The following is a 19,259-nucleotide window of genomic DNA, read 5'->3' on the forward strand; positions in this document are numbered from 1 at the left end:
AAAAATATATATATATATATATATATATATATATATATATATATATATATATATATATTACGCACGTGCGCACGTGCAGCACGCATACAAAACATTACTTACTAGTGTCCAAAAAAGGTAGATGTGTTTGTTTTCTAGACGAAATAAAATGACCAAATTGGGGCTAGGAAATGAAGCGATCTCATCCGTTGATCCAATCGCTGCAAACCTAATCGGACGGCCAATATGCCGAACGGTGGCGCTAGTTCTTCAAAAGACGTAACCGGGATCACGCGCTCAATTCTCTTAACTCGGCAATTCATCGTCTTCTTCCTATTGTTTGTCTCCGTATAAATTCGTACCTACCCAAACAAGAGAATACCGTTTGAATTTGCTCGAAATTTGATTCATCAGAGCAGAGAGAGAGCCATGAGTTTTGATCTCGAATCGCTCTCGGAGGCAACTTCTGGTGCGATTGGTTCGCTTGTCAGCACCACCATCTTGTACCCGCTTGATACCTGCAAGTCCAAATACCAAGCCGAGGTTCGAAGCCATGGCCAACGGAGATACAGGTTGCTCACTTTTGTTCTTGCCTTGGTTTTTGTTTTTCTTGATCTATGTTTGTGTGTTTCCCCTGTTTTCTTGACGGTTGCATTGATTGTTTTGGGTGACTTTCTTGTTTTGCTTTCGAATCGTGATCTGGAGTATCATTTCTGCCATCGTTACTGTCTTTTTTTAAGGAATTTGTATAGTAAATTGAGTTAGTTTCTGATGAATGTAATCGACATATTCTTGGAGCTCGATCTTATGATCGTTGGAAATCTATCTCGTAATTGAGGGGTCTCTATAGAATTTGAGAGTTTTTGAAGTGGTTGGCTGGTGAGCTGTGGGAAGTTTGGCATAATTTCAAGCTCATTGGAATCTGGAAAATCGCCTGTTACTAATTTGAAAGCATTCTTGTGAGTTGGATGGCATGATTTTATTGAAGTACGGATGCAAATGGCTTGTTTGGGTTCATGGCGTTCAGATTATTAATGAAATGATGATTTTGGAAGAACAACGCAATAGACAGGACTTTGTTGGATGATACCTCTGATTAACACTTTTGACACAACACAGCCCAATGAATGGAACTACCTCGTGGTTCAAAATCGTGCTGCTGCTTTTCTTCTCGAAAACTAATTCGATGCCACAAAATTTTTGTATCGTAGTTCTTGTTTTTGCATCGGAATTGATTCGGTTGATTTGGATTGTGTAGGTATCTTTCAGATGTGTTATGGGAAGCGATAAAATCAAATCAAGTTCTTTCGCTGTATCAGGGACTGGGAACCAAAAATCTACAATCTTTTGTTTCTCAGTTTTTGTATTTCTATGGATATAGCTACTTCAAGAAACTATATCTGGCAAAAACTGGAGCTAAATCAATTGGAACCAAAGCAAACCTTTTACTTGCTGCTGCTGCTGGAGCTTGCAATGCCATTTTAACTCAGGTTGGGATGTCTCTGTTGTCAACCATATGGTGAAAACACATTATTTTTCCATCATTGCATGCCCTGAATTTGAGTTCTTAGAGGAAAATAGTAGATTCTTGTTTGGGATATGTGAAACATGTTATTTTGATGTTTAAATTTCTAAAAATGAGATACAATCACATAAAAGAGGAAGATAATAATTGATCTCTATCTCTTATTGTGTTGAAATTAACATATCACGTGCTCTTGGCGACCCTGAAAATTTGGTATGAATTATGATGATTCTAACTTTATTTTCCATGATGCTACGAAATAAGAGACGATCAATCAACTGTAACAGCCTAAGCTCACCGCTGGCAGATATTGTCATCTTTGGGCTTTCCCTCAAGGTTTTTAAAATGTGTTTACTAGAGAGAGGTTTCCACACTCTTATAAGGAATGTTTTGTTCCCCTTTTCGACTGATGTGAGATCTCACAATCCACCCCTTTGGGGCCAGCGTCTTTGCTAGCACATCGGCCGGTGTTTGGCTTTGATACCATTCATAATAGTCCAAGCCCACGCTAGCAGAAATTGTTCTCTTTGGGGTTTCCCTTTCGGGCTTCCCTTCAAGGTTTTTAAAATGCGTCTACTAGGGAGATGTTTTCACACCCTTACAAAGAATGATTCGTTCCCCTTTCCAACTGAGGTGGGATCTCACATAGACATGGCAATTCCTTGTTTACAAGGATTTAGCTTAATTTCTCAATTCAGTGTGCTACTTTTTTTGGAATGATGGATGAAGAAAGAGTGAAAGAAAGCAAAGAATACTTTGCCTTTTGTCCATCCACATCTTGTTTAGTGTTGCAAGAGAAGTTTTCTTTTAATGCATTATCGTGTACAATATCGAGCTGCAAATTTTGTTCAACGTCATCGTTATATATTGTTCCAAGTCTCTTTGAGAACTCCTATTGAAATACTGAAGTTTAATGTTTCTACTGAAATTATCTCTTGGTTTGCCACTGTATAGCCCCTGGATACCGCCTCCTCTAGAATGCAGACAAGTGCCTTCGGAAAATCGAAAGGGCTTTTCACGACACTGACCGAGGGCAGTTGGAGTGATGCATTCGATGGCCTTGGAATTTCCTTGCTGCTGACTTCAAACCCTGCCATTCAGGTACTTACCCTCTCTATGCTAATTTTCAGTCATCCGTTTCTTCGAACTCGACGTGACCGAACGCATTCAAGTTGTGCAACATTCTCTCAATTTAACACAAACTTTGATTCAATGCAGTATACAGTATTTGATCAGCTGAAGCAGAACCTCCTCAAGGGAAACCAAAACAAAACAGAACAAGGTTCATCTCCAGTAGTCCTTTCTGCCTTTACAGCTTTTGTAATAGGTGCAATTTCGAAAAGTATTGCCACCATTTTGACATATCCTGCAATCAGGTGCATAATTTTTCTTTCGTCACCGAAACTCTCCTCTCCTTACTCGTCTAGCACATTCAAACAATTAAGATTTTCTCGATTCGCAGGTGTAAGGTGATGATCCAAGCAGCACATGACGATGAAACCAAAGACAACCGTCCAAAGGTCCAACGAACAGTTCCAGGCGTCGTCCATTCAATATGGAAAAGAGAAGGAATACCAGGATTTTTCAAGGGATTGCAAGCACAGATCTTGAAAACTGTACTTAGTTCAGCTCTGCTTTTGATGATCAAAGAGAAGATCACTTCAACTACGTGGGTTTTAATACTTGCAGCCAGAAGGTATCTATTTCTCACAAGGCATAGACTAAAAAGTAGCTGAAAATTGTCCATAAAGACCAAGAACATGTGAAGAAGAAGAAGAAGAAGAAGAAGAAGAAGAAGAAGAAGAAGAAGAAGCAATAACAATGGAATAAGCACCATTCCCATGGATATAATGCAAGGTTAGTGTTGGTTTTATCAAAATAAAATTTACTCTTTGGATCTTGTTTAGAGGATTATATGCTCAGTTAGAACATGACTGTAGGCTTTGATTAGACTAAGCCAATGCCATGAATTTTTGTTGAATTAGCACAAGTAACTTAGTTTGTAACCATACATTTCATTCTACATAAATTCTATTAAAGCTGTTTGGAGATTAGTAATCATCGAATTTGAGCATTCCTGAGAGCAAGAATGTCGAAAAATATCGAAGGGAGGGGAAGGAATATGCTTTCGGAGATTGATATTGGATTTCTTTTTCATCAAAAACGAAGAAGGCTGAGGATGGCCTATGGTGTGTCTTATTTGAAGGGAACACACTTTTTCGAAAGCGTGGTATGATTGTTAGGCCCTCTCCTTGTTCCGCCTGTTGGCCTATTAGGTAGGATAGCAGTCTTCGGGTTTTGCATGCCCTTTCGCATAAAGAGTTCCAGCTTGGCCCGAGAATGCGTGGGCAAAACGGAAGGGGTCCATGTAGCTGCTACGCCTGCCCCTTCTTAGTCAATGGGGCAGCAGGTTCGGCATCCACTAGAAAAGAGAGAATCCACGTCAGATAACCATGCCTCCGCTAGGCAGCGTGTGGAATAGCCGAGAGAACAACTCGAAATCCAAGTCTCAGTGCTGTTTTCCAAGGGAATATTGTCCGCAACTCGGTTTTAAACCAAATTGGGGTTTCCCAACCCAGGTTCCGTTTTAGGCGCCCTTTCTTCGAAATCCAAGTCTCGGTGTTGTTTCCTAGGAGAATATTGAGATATTGGTAGGGAAAAGTAGTTTTTTAAAACCGCTCTAGAACGCGAGTGAAAACCATTTTTCCGTGGGTGTTGTAAAATTAGATTAGAAAAATGCTGATGGCTGTGAAGTTCAGAGAAGCTAGAAAAAAGTGGGTTTGAAAACAAAATCTGTGTATTCATTTGCATTATTCTATCCTTCCTTCACTGCAACTTGCTGCTCGTCTTCCCCGATCGCTAACTGTAGATCGTCGAAAACGTCTGCCACTACCCGCTGCTCGCCCTCCTCTGCTACTATAACCGTGCTTGCTCTCCTCAGCCAATAACCGAAAATGTTCGAAAACATTGTCGGAGTCTCATTACCTTAAAATTTCTCTTGCTGGTCATAACGTTGGATTGAGCCGCTACTGCCCACGAGTGCTTAAGAAATAGGATTTTTTATGGTCATACAATGGTTTCATACCACATAATTATATATCTATATATCTATATATATCTATATCTATATATATATACATATATAATTATGATGGTGATGAGAAAATACCCGAGTATATATTTACAAATAACAAAATATATTGAATTTATATAAATAAAATTCGAAATGGGTGGAATATATATATCACAATAAACCTCAAATATAGACATAAATAGGAAAATAAATTGAGGATGAAATATTGATTCTTAGGCCTAGAGTAATTAAAATTCAATTAAATTGTTTGGGTTATAAATTTTTTAATCAAAATAATAAATATAATTCAATTCTAACTTTAAAAAGGATTATTTATTAAAAATTTTGTTTTTAATAAAAGTAAAAATGTTAATTTATAAAATATTTTTTTTCACTCCTTTTCAAATATTTAATTAAAATTAAGTTAAAGAACTACCTCAAAACGTGAGAAGATGAATAATCATTCGCTTCTAGAAGAAATCGAAGAATTTCTAGAAAATCCCTATGCTTTTCTGGACATTCCTTAATGTCCAGGCTATTCACGGAACGTGAGAAGCAGATGATTTGCAGATGAATAATCATTTGCTTCGGGAAGAAATCAAAAAATTTCTCGAAAATCCCTAAATGCTTTTCCGAATATTCCTCAATGTCCAGGCTATTCACAAAACGTGAGAAGTAGATGAATTATCATACGCTTTTAGAAGAAATATGCTATTCACGAAACATGAGAAGCAGATGAATAATCATCCACTTCTGGAATAAATCGAAGAATTTCTCGAAAATCCCTAAATTCTTTTCTGGATATTCCAAGCTATTCACGAAACGTGAGAAACAGATGAATAATCATCCGCTTCTAGAAAAAATCGAAGAATTTCTCGAAAATCCCAAAATGCTTTTCTGGATATTCCTCAATGTCCAAGCTATTCACGAAACGTGAGAAGCAGATGAATAATCATCCACTTCTAGAAGAAATCGAAAAATTTCTCGAAAATCCTACAAGATCCATTCGTTCTTTTTTCTCCGACAAATGGTCAGAACATGGTCAGAACAACTGCGGACACAATTCAATTCAACTCAATCTAATTTTAAGAAAAAACAACCAAATTATATAACAATTCAACTAACTAATTCATTTCACTAAAGCATTTAAGAGAATTTATAACAATTATATATATATATATATATATAATAGAATTTCCCTGTAAATGGAAGAGAAAAACAAAATAAACTAAGAGTTTTAAGAGTAACCCATGAAATCAAACTCTTAGCACTTAATACAGACTTGCAAAGAAATGTAATAGGTGAAGGACTTTCAGATTATACAGCCATTCAAATCCAGGAATTGTAATAGTAGTAAGGTATAATAATAATATGTTGGTATAAACACTTGAACACAATGGAACAATGAAATCAATTGCATTCACATACTATATAAATACCAATATATACATGCATACATACATACATACATACATTGTACACAAGAAGCAGTTCCACCCTAATAACAGATATTGTTCTGGTAATTCTGGGATTCTGAACTAGAAATATAGCATTTGAACAAGAACCAAAATGGATTTTGAAGAAAAGAAAAAAACGTTGAAACAAAAATGACCTCCAATATGATAAGATTCCTCTCTATGTATGTTGTGTACTGCATCCATCCAGTTCTGGACAGCATAATATGATACAAAATATGAAACGTCGTCGAATCGCTACACGGTAGCTCTTCTAAAGAATGGCGGAGTATGGATCGGATCACAAGAGACCCAGATGGATATATATATATATATATATATATATATATATTTGATCTTCTTGAAAACCCAGAAAGTGTTCCTTTCATGATCATCTCAAGAAGTGTGAAATCATCTAGCATTTCCTATTATTGAACATCCACAGGGATGAGCAGCAGAGCTGGGATGAAAGCCATTGAAACTGTGTGTTTGGAGAAAATGGCAACAGCCACATCATCCAGAGTATTATACAAAACAGTTAAGGCTGGATTTCTGGATCCTCTTATATCACCTATTATTTGTGTGATCGAATGAAAGGAGGATCACGGCCTATACGATTTGCCCATAAGTTTGCGAGCTTCAAGAAGTAGTTCTTCCCATTCCAGACCACTAGATCCAGCCCTAATGCGAAAACAAAATCTCAAATGATTTTTACAAAGAGGGACATAGAAATGGGATATAATATAACACTTTTATGAGTATGAGTATGGATCAACTACCAAAAACTCAATTCAATGTGTAATCTTAGCATTCAATGTGTATTCCTGAATAATCTCATTTTTCAGTTATTCAACCATTTCATTTTACCAAGTTCAATGTTAGTCACAAGTCCCTTGACACTCTTCTTCTTTTATGACAATCTCGGGGGTTATGCGTTTTTTGGAAAATCAACTAGCTCGTCAAGCTGAAACACAGAAAGCTCCTTCACTACTCCAGATATGTAGCAGATGATGTACGGATAGATCTCTTATTTGTTCTAGTGGGGTGAGGGGATGGGAGGTGGTGGTGTTAGTGCACAATACTGGAATATTAAAAGTTTTCAATGTCATACATAGTCACAACCTCATTGAGAGAAAGTAGGACTTGTCGTGAGTGTGTCAAGATCACGACGCTGCACGGTTGAAGATGTACAATCGTGACACACAGCACTAAGATTTAACTCAAGGACTAGAAGGGTCCTCGTCATGCAATATGATTCTAGAATAAACGTTAACTTATGTTAACTTCAGCATTTCCTTCAGAATGAAGATAGCTTTTCGTAAAGAGAAAAGGAAGTACTGGCTATAGCTATCAAACCCAACGGAGGAAGGGGTTCAGGATCTAAGGTAAAAGAATGTCGTGCTGAATGCCATACGGGTTTGGCAGTCTGTTGATCGTCTTGGTAGGTTTACTCTGAAGCAGCATATGGAAAGTTTTCATAACTAGTGGTTCGAATCAAATCAGTTTTCTGCCTTTAGTTGGGTAAATAAGGCTGTATAAACTCCAAAGACCAAATCATGGGATGCTAACTAGCCACACTTGCACTAAGTTGCCCAGGTTCGTTTGAGCATCTCCAACGATTTCATGGTGGCTGACTGTTGAATTAGAGAAGTTGGGGTGTAGGGACTTGCAATCGAGAAGAAACTAACAGTTCGGGATTTGACTACGTTTTTTTACTTTACCAAAACTCATGGATTCTAACTATCAAATGATAGGTCAGTCAAAACAAGGAGTTTCTGGAGTACTCTTGAATTTTCTCCTTGCTTACAAAGAGAAAGGCCTAAATGATACGAATGAACAGCATTAAAGGCTTAAACGGATTCTTCGGGAGTTTTGAAAGGAAAGAAGTCACAAGTTTTCGATGATAATTGTAACAGGGTCTCGTATCTCATTTGTAATTGTCCTTTTCATTTTGATTTTTATATATATTCAAGCACAATGGAGTAGCTTTCTTGTTATCTCATTCATCTGTGGGCGGGTCGATGCCTCCTCTCCTCTTCTTCTATAATTTTTTTGTTCTAATGAAGTCTATGAAAAGAAAGAACAATAGAATTGGTGCATACCTGGAATCGATTCAGCATTTAAGAGTGACAGACAACAAGTAGGTTGTTGTTCCAAGAGAACATGCTTTCTCAGACCCCATTCATCAAGATTCTGTATAAAATTGATAGAACGCATTAATCCATTGCAATCAATAGGACCATCTATTTTGCAGAGAGCTTCAAGGAGTCCTGAACTCGACCAAATATCGGAGCACTCGTTTAGAAGAGAAATCAAGCCACTGGGATCAACCTGACCTAACAGGACCCATGGCTTGTAAAGTTTAACCGAGGCTCTAAGCACTTGAACTACCCTATAAATCTCTCCGAGGGCGCATATATACCGTTTTCCTGAAACAATGGTAGGGAAGAACTGTCAGCTAATTTGCAACTTGGAATATTACCGTGGTGCTAAATGATGCAGTACCTTGAGGTTCAGATAATATGCAACTTTCAACATTTCTCTGTACGGATTCCTTCCAAATCAAGGCACCATGTTTTAGTTCTTGAAAGCAAATTAAAAGCAATTTGTTCCATACAGAAACATAGTTCGATTGCTCCTCCGCTGATACAAGTTTGAGAATCTTCAGAGTTGACACGACGTGTTTCAAGAGCTCAACAGCTGATCTCAAATCATTTTCTGCCTATCAATAGAACAAGGAAGCATGATCAAGTAATTAGTATCCATAAGCAAGGACAAAATATTCAAATACTTCTAGATTTGGAGCATAAAGGTGTAATTGAAATTGCTCTGTATTTTAGATGTCCTAAAAAGTACAAAAAAAAAAGAAAAAAAAAGAAAAAGAAAATCCACAAGATTCTAAATTCTAGAAAAGAAAAATACCAGACTCGAACATCCTTATGCAATGCAGCAATCACGACTTTCCTAAATCATTTGGAATTAAAAAATACATCCATGCTTGCAACAGAAGGAACTTCAAATTTCTAACACCAGGCAACGGCGAGTGATTGTGGACGACCTCGAACACTAGGAAATTCAAATTTCTAAAAGCTAATAGCAAAAGTTTGTTTCGTGCCAAAAATAAACAAATATCGTCCTAATGCAAGGGAGTCTTACCAATAGAAGCCTTTCTGACAACTGAAATTCTTTGTCGAGAATTTGAAACCTTGGATCCCGCAACATTTCAAAGAGCTCACTAAAAGAATTATTTCCTGGAAGGAGAACATCTGATGAGAAGTTATCCGTCGTCATGTTCTCTTGAGACAGTTCGGCACTAAAATTCTGAAGGAAGAAGAAAACTTCGTTAAGAAGTTCACAGGAAAATACCACATATTCCATAAGAAAGACGCAGCATTGGCATCTCATAGCAAATATGACTCGTAATCATTACGAAAAGAGATGCAAATGCAAAAGGAAAAAGAATAAGTTCTAACAATGAGTGTTTACATAAACAATCAAATGAAAGTATACATCTCGAGAAAGTTCGAGTAAAAAGATTCATCATGGCTCAAAACTGAAGCGATTATAATAAAGGAAAATCCAGGAATAAAGAAGCACGCATCGTTACTAACCTGAATTTCTTCATAGATGGCTTTTAATTTTGCTTCTTCATCAGAAAGAGAGGCATTATCTTGAGCCTTCTAAAAAAAAAAAAAAAAAAATTAAAACTTTAAGAACACATATCATGCAAGGTCATGTTCATAAGATTACCAACCTTTAGATTCTCAAGAAGGCCATGAACAACATGGTTCAAAGCAAGATTTAATTTGTGATAAAGATCCACGTAACAATCAAACTGAAGTTTAGCAGATGACTGCTTGGGTAAATCTCCAAGAGTAGTAACATAAGTTTGATCTGGCACGTTAACATCCGGTGATGCATCCTTAAACTCCCAGGAATCATCATCATCTTCATTGCCTAAATCTGAATATGACATCCTTGATGGTGAATTTGTTCCATTCTCATTTTCTTCTGGGGAATATTTGATGGAACCATTTTTCTCAGCTTGACTATATAGACTTGATATCAAGTCATTGATAGATACACTAGAATCAGGATTCTTGGCATCATGTCCTTCACGGGTAACAGATGTAAAGGTAGAAGAATCTTGATTCAAAGAGAGATCATCAGTAGTTTCCAGCCCCTCATCTCCAAAAATTGACAAGGGCAAGGCTTTTCCGGGACCGTACAGCAATTCCGAATTCCTCTGTAAGAAAAAATAGAAAGAACCAATCATTACAGCCCAAAGCACAATATGTCTATAGAAACAAACGAACATGGAAACTCAAGGTTTGACAAGATATAAAACAATGAAGGTAGAATACAACGTAAGATTGTGGATTTGGACATGGATATTACATCCATATAGAAGGTAAATTACATAGAACTAGAACAAGAATACTTGGATCATCCATATCAAAGTCTTTACTACTACAAGGTTTGGGGGAAACAAAACGACCCCAACGACAATAATCGATCGAACACAAATTAACCTCAAACTTCAAGAATAAAAACTAAAGAAACTTTCCCATCTAGAATGCAAAGGAAAAAAATATGGTTTACAGATTTAGAATATGCAGCTATATTTTTGGACATTAATATATACATTCATCCAGCACACGCAGTGCGTTGCCATGATAGGATCAGTAATTTCTCTTTAAGAATCTGAGCAAGAGCGGAAGAATCCCTTTTCTCTAAAAGTTTGTACCCGCCCCAAAGTGCAGAAGCACCCTTATAAAAGAACTACTACGAATAAATTGACAGCTTCTCACTAAATTTAATGCATTATGAAGCATAATCATCCTTTCCTATGACAAAAAAATTTCCGACCCCAAAGTGCAGAAGCACCCTTATAAAAGAACTACGACGAATAAATTGACAGCTTCTCACTAATTTTAATGCATTATGAAGCATAATCAACCTTTGCTATGACAAAAAAATTTCCGACGTTACAAGAAACAAAACAACACCATAGCAATTTATCATACAGCAGGAGGTATGAGCAACCACCTGACTACTATTATTGAAACCAAAAGCAGGAGCTTCAAGACCAGAGACAGATTCAACTGGCTCTCCCTACAGCCAAAGTAAGACGTGGAACATCAATTTCGATTAGAGTGAAAAATGGAACTTAAATATCATGAATATGCCAGGCTAAAAATACCTTGTTGTTTGATCCAGAATCTGAAAGTGCAGACTTGAAATTCCAAATATTCTCATTAAATAGAGTAGTGTTCGAATCTTTCCCGGTTTCATGGAAGTTGCCATCGCGGTTTCCATTCAAAACCTTTCTGTCTTCTTTCCCCCAATCAAGATTGAAATTTAAGTCAATTTTTCGTTCACTGGATTTGTGAGAAATCCCATCAGGAGTTACACCATTAGGAGGAGGAACGACGACAGGCTTCGACGCTTCCTACAAAGAAAATAAAAAGTACGGCATAACTGAATTTATTAAATACCTCAACCTTCTCAATACAATACTAAAACATTCCTACCAACTCACCGACTTATACTCTGATGCATTAGAAAAGGCATCCTTGAAATCCCACACACGTACATCACCCTTGGCATTCCGATCAACAGGAGAGGGATTTAAACCATTATTTAGATCATTCTGACCATTTTTATTTTGTGAGTTTAATAAGTTGCTATGCTGGACCGCAGGACGCGAATCAAAACTAAAACCGAAGTCCCATTCAGCTATGTTGTTAACAGCTCCATTTGATTGCACATTTGAATTTCCGTGGTTATGTCCATTGATTGCAAATTCAAAAGCCTGTTCATAGACAACCTTCAGATTATTGAATGTCAATCTTAAAGTATCATTCTCTTATACGCATAGCAGTTCATAGATATAGACATATTATGGAAGGCTCTAAGGACCAACTATAGGAGTCTTCAATATAAGTTAAAAGTTATGCTCATACCATATCATAACTAAAATCAAACAGAACTATATATATTTCTAACAATACCGGCGTGAATTTTGCCTTCAATTAGCATTGCAGGTTCCATCTTCAGATAAAATGGTTCAAAAACCAGTTCTTCCTGGGATAGTTACCAAAATGGTTATTTTAATGTTAATCAAGTGAATGAAAACAAAACTCTGACTCTGAATTTGAAATTCCTATCTGATCCGGGGGTTTTGAGATAGAGGTCCTTCAAGATGAACTTATTCCTTACTTTTTCATACAGTCTTTCCAATTGGCCATTCTCGGACTTGAAAGCTTGAATGTGACAGATAGGCTGCACTTCTTTTTTATTACAATAAGTGGAGTCTATAAAAGCCTTATAGGAGCATGAGACTGAAGAAGTATGGCATTGGTGTGAATGACTCCGGCCCAAAGGTTAGCGAATCCTACTTCCATTCTTTTTGAGGGAAAAAACCAACCCCAACCAACCAAGACTTTGCAGGGGAGATCCACTCAAGCGTGCATCATCTACTCCTTGGTAGATTGTGAATAACGCTCTTTTCTCCTTCTTCATCTCTTCCTCCCTGAATCCATTCACCACCATGTCCCATGTCCCATGCTCCCCTTCTTCGAGTCCAAAGCCATTTGAATTTGAAAGCAATCAAAACAAAAAGTAATAAAAAAAAGAAAAGGAAAACCAATATTGAGAGGGACCGACTCGACTCGACTCTCCAAGGTGCTCCAACTTGCATTTAACTTTTTTTTACTAGCTCCTACGTTTAACACATTGATGCCCAGAAAAAGATGTACTTCCATTCCCATACATTGAATACCAAACCAATTCATGGAGTTCAATTTCAACTTCCTTTGTTCGTTATCAAGCCAAGAACAAAAGCCTTAAACCTCGTTAGAAAGGGGAAAAAGGATATTACCTTAGATTGCTGATCTTCCATTGGCGTTATCGATTCTGCAGCCTTAAATTCCCAGCCATCAAAATCGTCCACCTCCTCAACATCATCCTCAATGCTCTCACCGACGTTGGTCAAGTCGGAATGGAACCCATTAGACTTCACTCCATTAGCCTCAAAATTCAAAGAATCTCCATCAAAATTCGTTTGGCTCGCATAAGAATGAACGCCATTGACATTCAAATCAGAGCCATTAGCTTTCATACTCGAGGAATCATTGAAGTTTAAAGGATCAAACGCCATGTTCGATTTCAACTGACTTCCGGCTTCGATCTGTTGATTAGAACTATACAAATTCGCAATTAGATCATCAATCCGAACCCCGACCCCTAAACTCCCTCCTTTCTTCGCCAAACCACTCTCCTTTCCAACGAACAAATCTTCTCCAAACCCAACCCCACCGGATCCCGATTCCTCCTTCTCTTCCTCCTCCTCACCAAAAATCGAAAGCGGAATAGCCCCCTGAGGCTTCGCCCACTGAATCTTCGTAGCCATGTCGGAGACGTTTGAATTGGGAGAAGAATGGGCATGGGAGACACCACCGGAGAGATCGAAACCAACGCCGATCTGAGAGGAATGGTCGACAAAATCGCCCCAGTCATCATCATCATCATCATCATCATCATCGATGCTCGTGGAAGAAGTTCGATTATTGATCTGATTGGGATGATTCATACCGAATTTGAAGTCGCCGAAATTCTCATCATCTTCCTCGTCTACCATAGCGAAGAACCTCCCCTCCGATTCCCTCCTTGTCTACCCGGTTGTCACCGTCGGCGTCGGTTGAATTGAGATTCAGGAGCTTGACGCTCAACAAATGCGCACGCCGCGCATTTTAGCCGGAATATACAGAGTGAATCTAACTGGCCTCTATTGTTTGGACCCATTATATTAAATTAACATTAAAATTGTTCTTAATAAAAATAATAATAATAAATAAATAAATGGAATGATATTAGTGAATTTTTTTTAAAGTTTAATACTATTTTTTAAAATACCGTTAAAAATTAATTATTTTTTTTTATATAAAGTATTAAGATAAAAGTATTTTTTTAATTTATTTGAAAATTTAAGATCATCATTCAAATTTTAAAAAAATTTAAAGGTATTTTTTACGCAAATAAAAATTTTAAAATATTTTTATATTACAATTTAAAAAAAAAGTTAAAAATTATATTTTTTTTATATATAAAAAATATAATTTTCCGTGAGTTACATTTATTTAATTTTCTATATTTTTATAAATCTTAAATTAAGCTTATATTTAGCCTTTAAATTAATTTTTTTTTCTCTAATTTTTTTAAAAATTAAATTTATTTTTATTTAAAAAATTCATAAAATAATCATAATAAGTATATTATAAATTGATAAATATTTAATTAACGGACAAATACGTCTATTTTAGAGATTAAAATATACTGATGAACTAAAATAATTAATTTTTTAAAGCTTAAAAACTAAAATAATATAATTTACTAGTTTAATAATTATTTAATTTTTATTTTAATTAAGATTATTTTCTAATTATTTTTCTAGATAATATTAAAATTTGGAGTCAAATTTAAAAAATAAACACCAAATTTTCAAACTAACAACTATTTTTTTTTAAAAAAAATTATATCAAACCAAAGTAATTATTAAAATATATATATATATATATATATATATTAGGTAAATAAATACACTTTTTCTAGTTAAAAAAATATTTAAACTTTAAATTTTGAATTTTGTATATAATAAATTTAATTCATACAAATTTTAAAACTATCAAATAATTTACTATATATAATTTTAAAATTTAAATTTAATAAAAATCTGAAATTTGAAGGGTTAATTTTGTAAATTATTCATTTTGATTAAATAAAAAAAGAATTAGCACCCAATATATATATATTTTTTTAATAAAAGAAAATTCAAATTACACTTTTCAATTGAAATGAAACGACGTCGTTTACATACTAAACAAACTGCAAACCAAGAAACGAACATTGGCGCCAAATCTGAGAACACTTTCACCATCTCACAGATTTCCCACAAGGAAAAGCCCTAACAGAACCACCAGCACCGATGCTCCCATTGAAGCCACCACCGATCCGGCGCCGGAGCCGGCAAAGCTCCCACCGTGCTCTGCGGTGGTGAGAATCACCACCATCCAGTCAACGTCCACGCCGAGGCCGGCGCCGACGAACTTGGAATTGTTCAAATACTGGGCGTACTGCGTTTGCGTGTAGTTGGCAAGCAGCATAGGCTCAACCATATCCGGCACGCACACCGGCATCACGATGGCGTCGGCGGTGGTGTTGAGGTCGACCTTGCATTTCTCGGCGTAATGCTCGAAATTCGCGATCTGCGAGAGGTGGCGTGCGGTGACGGTTGAATTAGCGGTGGTAATGTTGCAGGGATGGTCCTTGTCTACGTCGGCGATTTTGTCTGCGATGCAGCAGGCTTTTGCGTTCTTTTCAAACGGCGGGAGCTTCTGTGCTTGTCGGTAGCCGTTTAGGCCTTGCAGAAGGTTTTCTTTATCTTCTTCAACTGCAGTCAGGTAATTGGCAAATTATTTTCAGAGCATTCATTTGCAGACTGTTGTCCTCCATGTTTGAAGAGCTTGTTTGATTGTTTTTAATTTTCTTAATCAAAAGATTTAATTTCATTTGAAGTACTTATTGGATGATAAAAATTCGAGAGCCGACTTAGGGAATGATAATGGATTTATAATCAAGGAATACTATCTCCATTGGTGTGAGACCTTTTGGGAAAGTCCAAAGCAAAGTCATGAGAGCTTATGCTCAAAGTGGACAATATCATACTATTGTGAAGAGTCGTGTTCATCTAATATGGTATTAGAGCCATGCCCTAAACTTAATCGTGCCAATAGATTGGTAAATTCTCAAATGTCGAACAAAGGACTCCAAAAAAAAAAGGAGTTGAGCCTCGATTAAGGGGAGGCATACTTTGTTTGAAGGGAGGTGTTGGATGATGAAAGTCCTACATCGGTTAATTTAAGAAATGATCATGGGTTTATAATATCAAGGAATACTATATCTATTGGTATGAAGTCTTTTGGAAGTTAAGTAGACAATATCATACAATTATAAAGAGTCGTGTTCATCTAATCATCCCTATCAAATAGAGAAGTATTTTGTATCAGATTAGATTAAAAAACAGTTATCTAAGATATTCTTACAAGTTTTGTACAGATTGATAGCAATGAAGGAACAAATTCATTGTTATGTTCCCAAAATTGGAAGGTTTTTGATTGCTTCAATGCTCAGACTGTCATTTCCATATAAATTCCTAGAGAAAAATGCCTTTTTCTTGGTTTTTTCAATCCCCCATCTCTGGTTCTGGTTAGAAATTCTGATGGATATACATATATATAGAAATGTTGGTGATATACATATATATAGAAATGTTGGTGATGAAGAGAGAAATTTGGTAGAATTCTTTGAGAGGAGAATTTTGTAAAACTATGAAGAAATGCTTGATTGATTTTCTACTTCTTCCACCAATACCAACATACATATAGGTAATTTTGGACATTCTCCGTTACCATTCATTATCCAAAAGTCATGCATCTATTTAATTAGGAACGAATGAACCTACATATATCTATTCATACACGTACTTATACATGTATCTATACATGTACAAGACCCTTCAACACATGTATCTATTCATACATGTATCTACTGGTGACCCTTCAACACATGTATCTAGTCATACATGTATCTACTAATGACCGTTCAACACATGTATCTACGAGTGACCCTTCAACACATGTATTTATGAGTGACCCTTCAACACATGTATCTATTCATACATGTATCTACTGATGACCCTTCAACACATGTATCTAGTCATACATGTATCTACTAATGACCGTTCAACACATGTATCTACGAGTGACCCTTCAACACATGTATTTATGAGTGACCCTTCAACATATGTATCTACTCGTGATCCTTCAACACATGTATCTAGTCATACATGTATTTACGAGTGACCCTTCAACACATGTATCTATTCATACATGTATCTACTAGTGACCCTTCAACAAGAAATTCCTAAATGAAAAACGGAAAGAAACACGAACCCAGAAAAGCATGAGAGAGGGAGAGGAAACTGTACCTTTAAAGGAGAGAACAGGAGAGGAGCCGAAGACGAGGAAGGCAATGGCGAAAACGCCAAAGAGAGAGAAGGAAGAAGAAGAAGAAGCCATTGGTGGATTTGAGTTTTGAGAGTGTATTTGTGCTGTGGTGAGTGGCTGAGTGTTGGGGAGTTTGATTCTTTATAAAGGGTAGAGGGGAGGAAACGACCTTTATTCTTGTCTCCGGGTTTTGCTGTGGATATTCCAGATGGCCTTCAGTGAAGGAGGACTTTGGACTCTAGATTTACTTGTTTACTAAGCAAAAATAGTGGGCAGGTTACTCTCTTAAGCTTTGTCTCCGGGAATTGTTGTGGACATTACATCTGGCATCCAGTGGAGGAGGAATTTTGTTATCCAAGATTCCAAACATAGCACACACACATTCTTCCAATTCCTTCCATCTTCCAATTATATCATATTTAGGTTGGAGTTTACTCGTTTTTGAAGAGCCGTTTAGCTTGAAGTTTTGTTGAACGGAAATAGACATACCTTAACAGAACCCATGTTACTATTTTTTCCTATTATATCATATTTAGAAGGTTGGAGTTTTCTCATTTATGAAGAGCCGTTTAGTTTGAAGTTTTGGTTAACTAGACTCATGTTTGCTATACCGTTTTCAATTCTTGTATAGGCAAGTCGAACCCATGTTTGTTACTAGTTTTTAAGATTTACATAGACTAGCTAAACCTTGAGTGTTACATAGTTCTTAATACTTGTATAGGCAAGTCGAGCCTATGTTTGTTATACAGTTTTCAATATGTGCACAGACAAGCTGAACCCATGTTTGCTATATAATTCAAACACTTGCATCAAAGTCTTCAACACTTGCATAGACTAGCTAAGCTCGTGTGTGTTGTACTGGCAAGTTGAACCCAGGTTCGTTACATAGTTTTCAACATTGGCACAAGCAAACTGAACCCATGTTCTTATACAGTTTTCAACACTTACATAGGTAAGTCGAACCTAAGTTTGATATACAATTTTCAACACTTGCATAGGTAAAGTCGGACCCAAGTTTGATATACAGTATTAAAAATTTGCATAGGCAAGCTGAACCTTTGTTTTATTTACAGTTTTCAACATTTGCCTAGGGTAGCATACTCCACGTTTGTTACACAATTTTCAACCCTTAGGACCCATGTTTGTTACACGGTTTTCAACCCTTTATATGCACCATATTTTTCTATTGACTAATGTTTTCCATTTGTCTCTTCCTTTCTTTGCTTTTAATTTTGTCTATGAGTTATATTTTGAATGTAGTTAAATAATTAATTAACTAATTGATATTACTTTAACAAAGTTGATATAATTAATTATTTAATTTAATAAATCAATAATAATTTATTGAGATATTTACTTAATTCATTTGTAAAAATTAAAAGAAAAAACAATTGGAGGAATGTGATTTCCTTTGTAATATAGTTAATTAATTAATATATTAGTTAAATTGAGTTAATACAAAAATTCATTTTTGTAATAATTATAACTCATTATTTATTGATTATTTATAATTATTTATTGGATTAACTTTGATTATATTATTCATCATTATCCTATCATAATTTGATTATTTATAATTATTTATTGGATTAACTTTGATTATATTATTCATTATTATCCTATCATAATTTTAAATTTTTTTTCTTGTTTATTACAATATATTTCTGTATACTATTTAATAACAATTAATTAATTTAAATTAAATTTATAATCAATAATATTGAACTATTATTATTAAAATGTATATTCTACTGTCATAAATAAATAAATAAATAATCATATATTTATTTAATTCATTTTTACTGGTAAAAAAAATATTTTTGTGAATTTATGGCACTCGTATATTATTTTTACCTGTAATATCTCGTTTTGAGTTAGTATTACAATTACAATTTTTATAATAGGTAGTTCTTTTGTATTTGTATGTTTATGAAACTAATTAATGCTTTAATTGGATTATTATATTAATTATTTATCAAATGTTATTAAATTATCTATTTGCAAATAATTATTATAACTGATTTATAAAGAAATTTAAAATTTTAAAGTTGTCATATTAGTCCTAATATATTTATTAATAAATGAAAGTTATTTTAAAATTTGACTTAATAAAAATAAATCAACTAATAACAATTAATTATTTAAGTTATCATTTTTTCCTT

The 19,259-nt window shown here is 35.4% G+C and overlaps 3 protein-coding genes across 4 annotated transcripts; 1 reads left to right on the forward strand and 2 right to left on the reverse strand.

The window, feature by feature from the left end:
• The first annotated feature begins 272 nt into the window (after positions 1–272).
• LOC111465609 (peroxisomal adenine nucleotide carrier 1-like) lies at positions 273–3,565 on the forward strand. Its single transcript, XM_023110080.1, has 5 exons — positions 273–551; positions 1,238–1,469; positions 2,459–2,605; positions 2,723–2,880; positions 2,967–3,565. Exons 1-5 carry the CDS (start codon positions 409–411, stop codon positions 3,238–3,240), a joined length of 954 nt encoding a protein of 317 aa, XP_022965848.1. The 5' UTR covers positions 273–408; the 3' UTR covers positions 3,241–3,565.
• Positions 3,566–5,974: 2,409 nt separating this feature from the next.
• LOC111465430 lies at positions 5,975–13,823 on the reverse strand. 2 transcript variants are annotated; one of them, XM_023109803.1, is made up of 10 exons: positions 12,915–13,823; positions 11,574–11,846; positions 11,235–11,483; positions 11,081–11,146; positions 9,786–10,277; positions 9,643–9,708; positions 9,188–9,352; positions 8,537–8,753; positions 8,134–8,460; positions 5,975–6,712 (listed from the first exon to the last, which is right to left on the reverse strand). In XM_023109803.1, the coding sequence occupies exons 1-10, from the start codon at positions 13,671–13,673 to the stop codon at positions 6,606–6,608; spliced, it is 2,721 nt and encodes a 906-aa protein (XP_022965571.1). In that variant the 5' UTR covers positions 13,674–13,823; the 3' UTR covers positions 5,975–6,605. The 2 variants fall into 2 exon arrangements, with proteins under 2 accessions (XP_022965571.1, XP_022965569.1); XM_023109801.1 differs by having other exon boundaries at positions 9,643–9,711.
• Positions 13,824–14,849: 1,026 nt separating this feature from the next.
• Positions 14,850–17,208, reverse strand: LOC111465672 (uncharacterized GPI-anchored protein At3g06035-like). The gene is made up of 2 exons (XM_023110178.1): positions 17,079–17,208; positions 14,850–15,482 (listed from the first exon to the last, which is right to left on the reverse strand). The coding sequence occupies exons 1-2, from the start codon at positions 17,167–17,169 to the stop codon at positions 14,971–14,973; spliced, it is 603 nt and encodes a 200-aa protein (XP_022965946.1). The 5' UTR covers positions 17,170–17,208; the 3' UTR covers positions 14,850–14,970.
• Between the last annotated feature and the right edge of the window lie 2,051 nt (positions 17,209–19,259).

This window comes from Cucurbita maxima, unplaced genomic scaffold (genome assembly GCF_002738345.1).
Source record: "Cucurbita maxima cultivar Rimu unplaced genomic scaffold, Cmax_1.0 Cma_Scf00029, whole genome shotgun sequence".
Taxonomy (NCBI): Eukaryota; Viridiplantae; Streptophyta; class Magnoliopsida; order Cucurbitales; family Cucurbitaceae; genus Cucurbita; species Cucurbita maxima.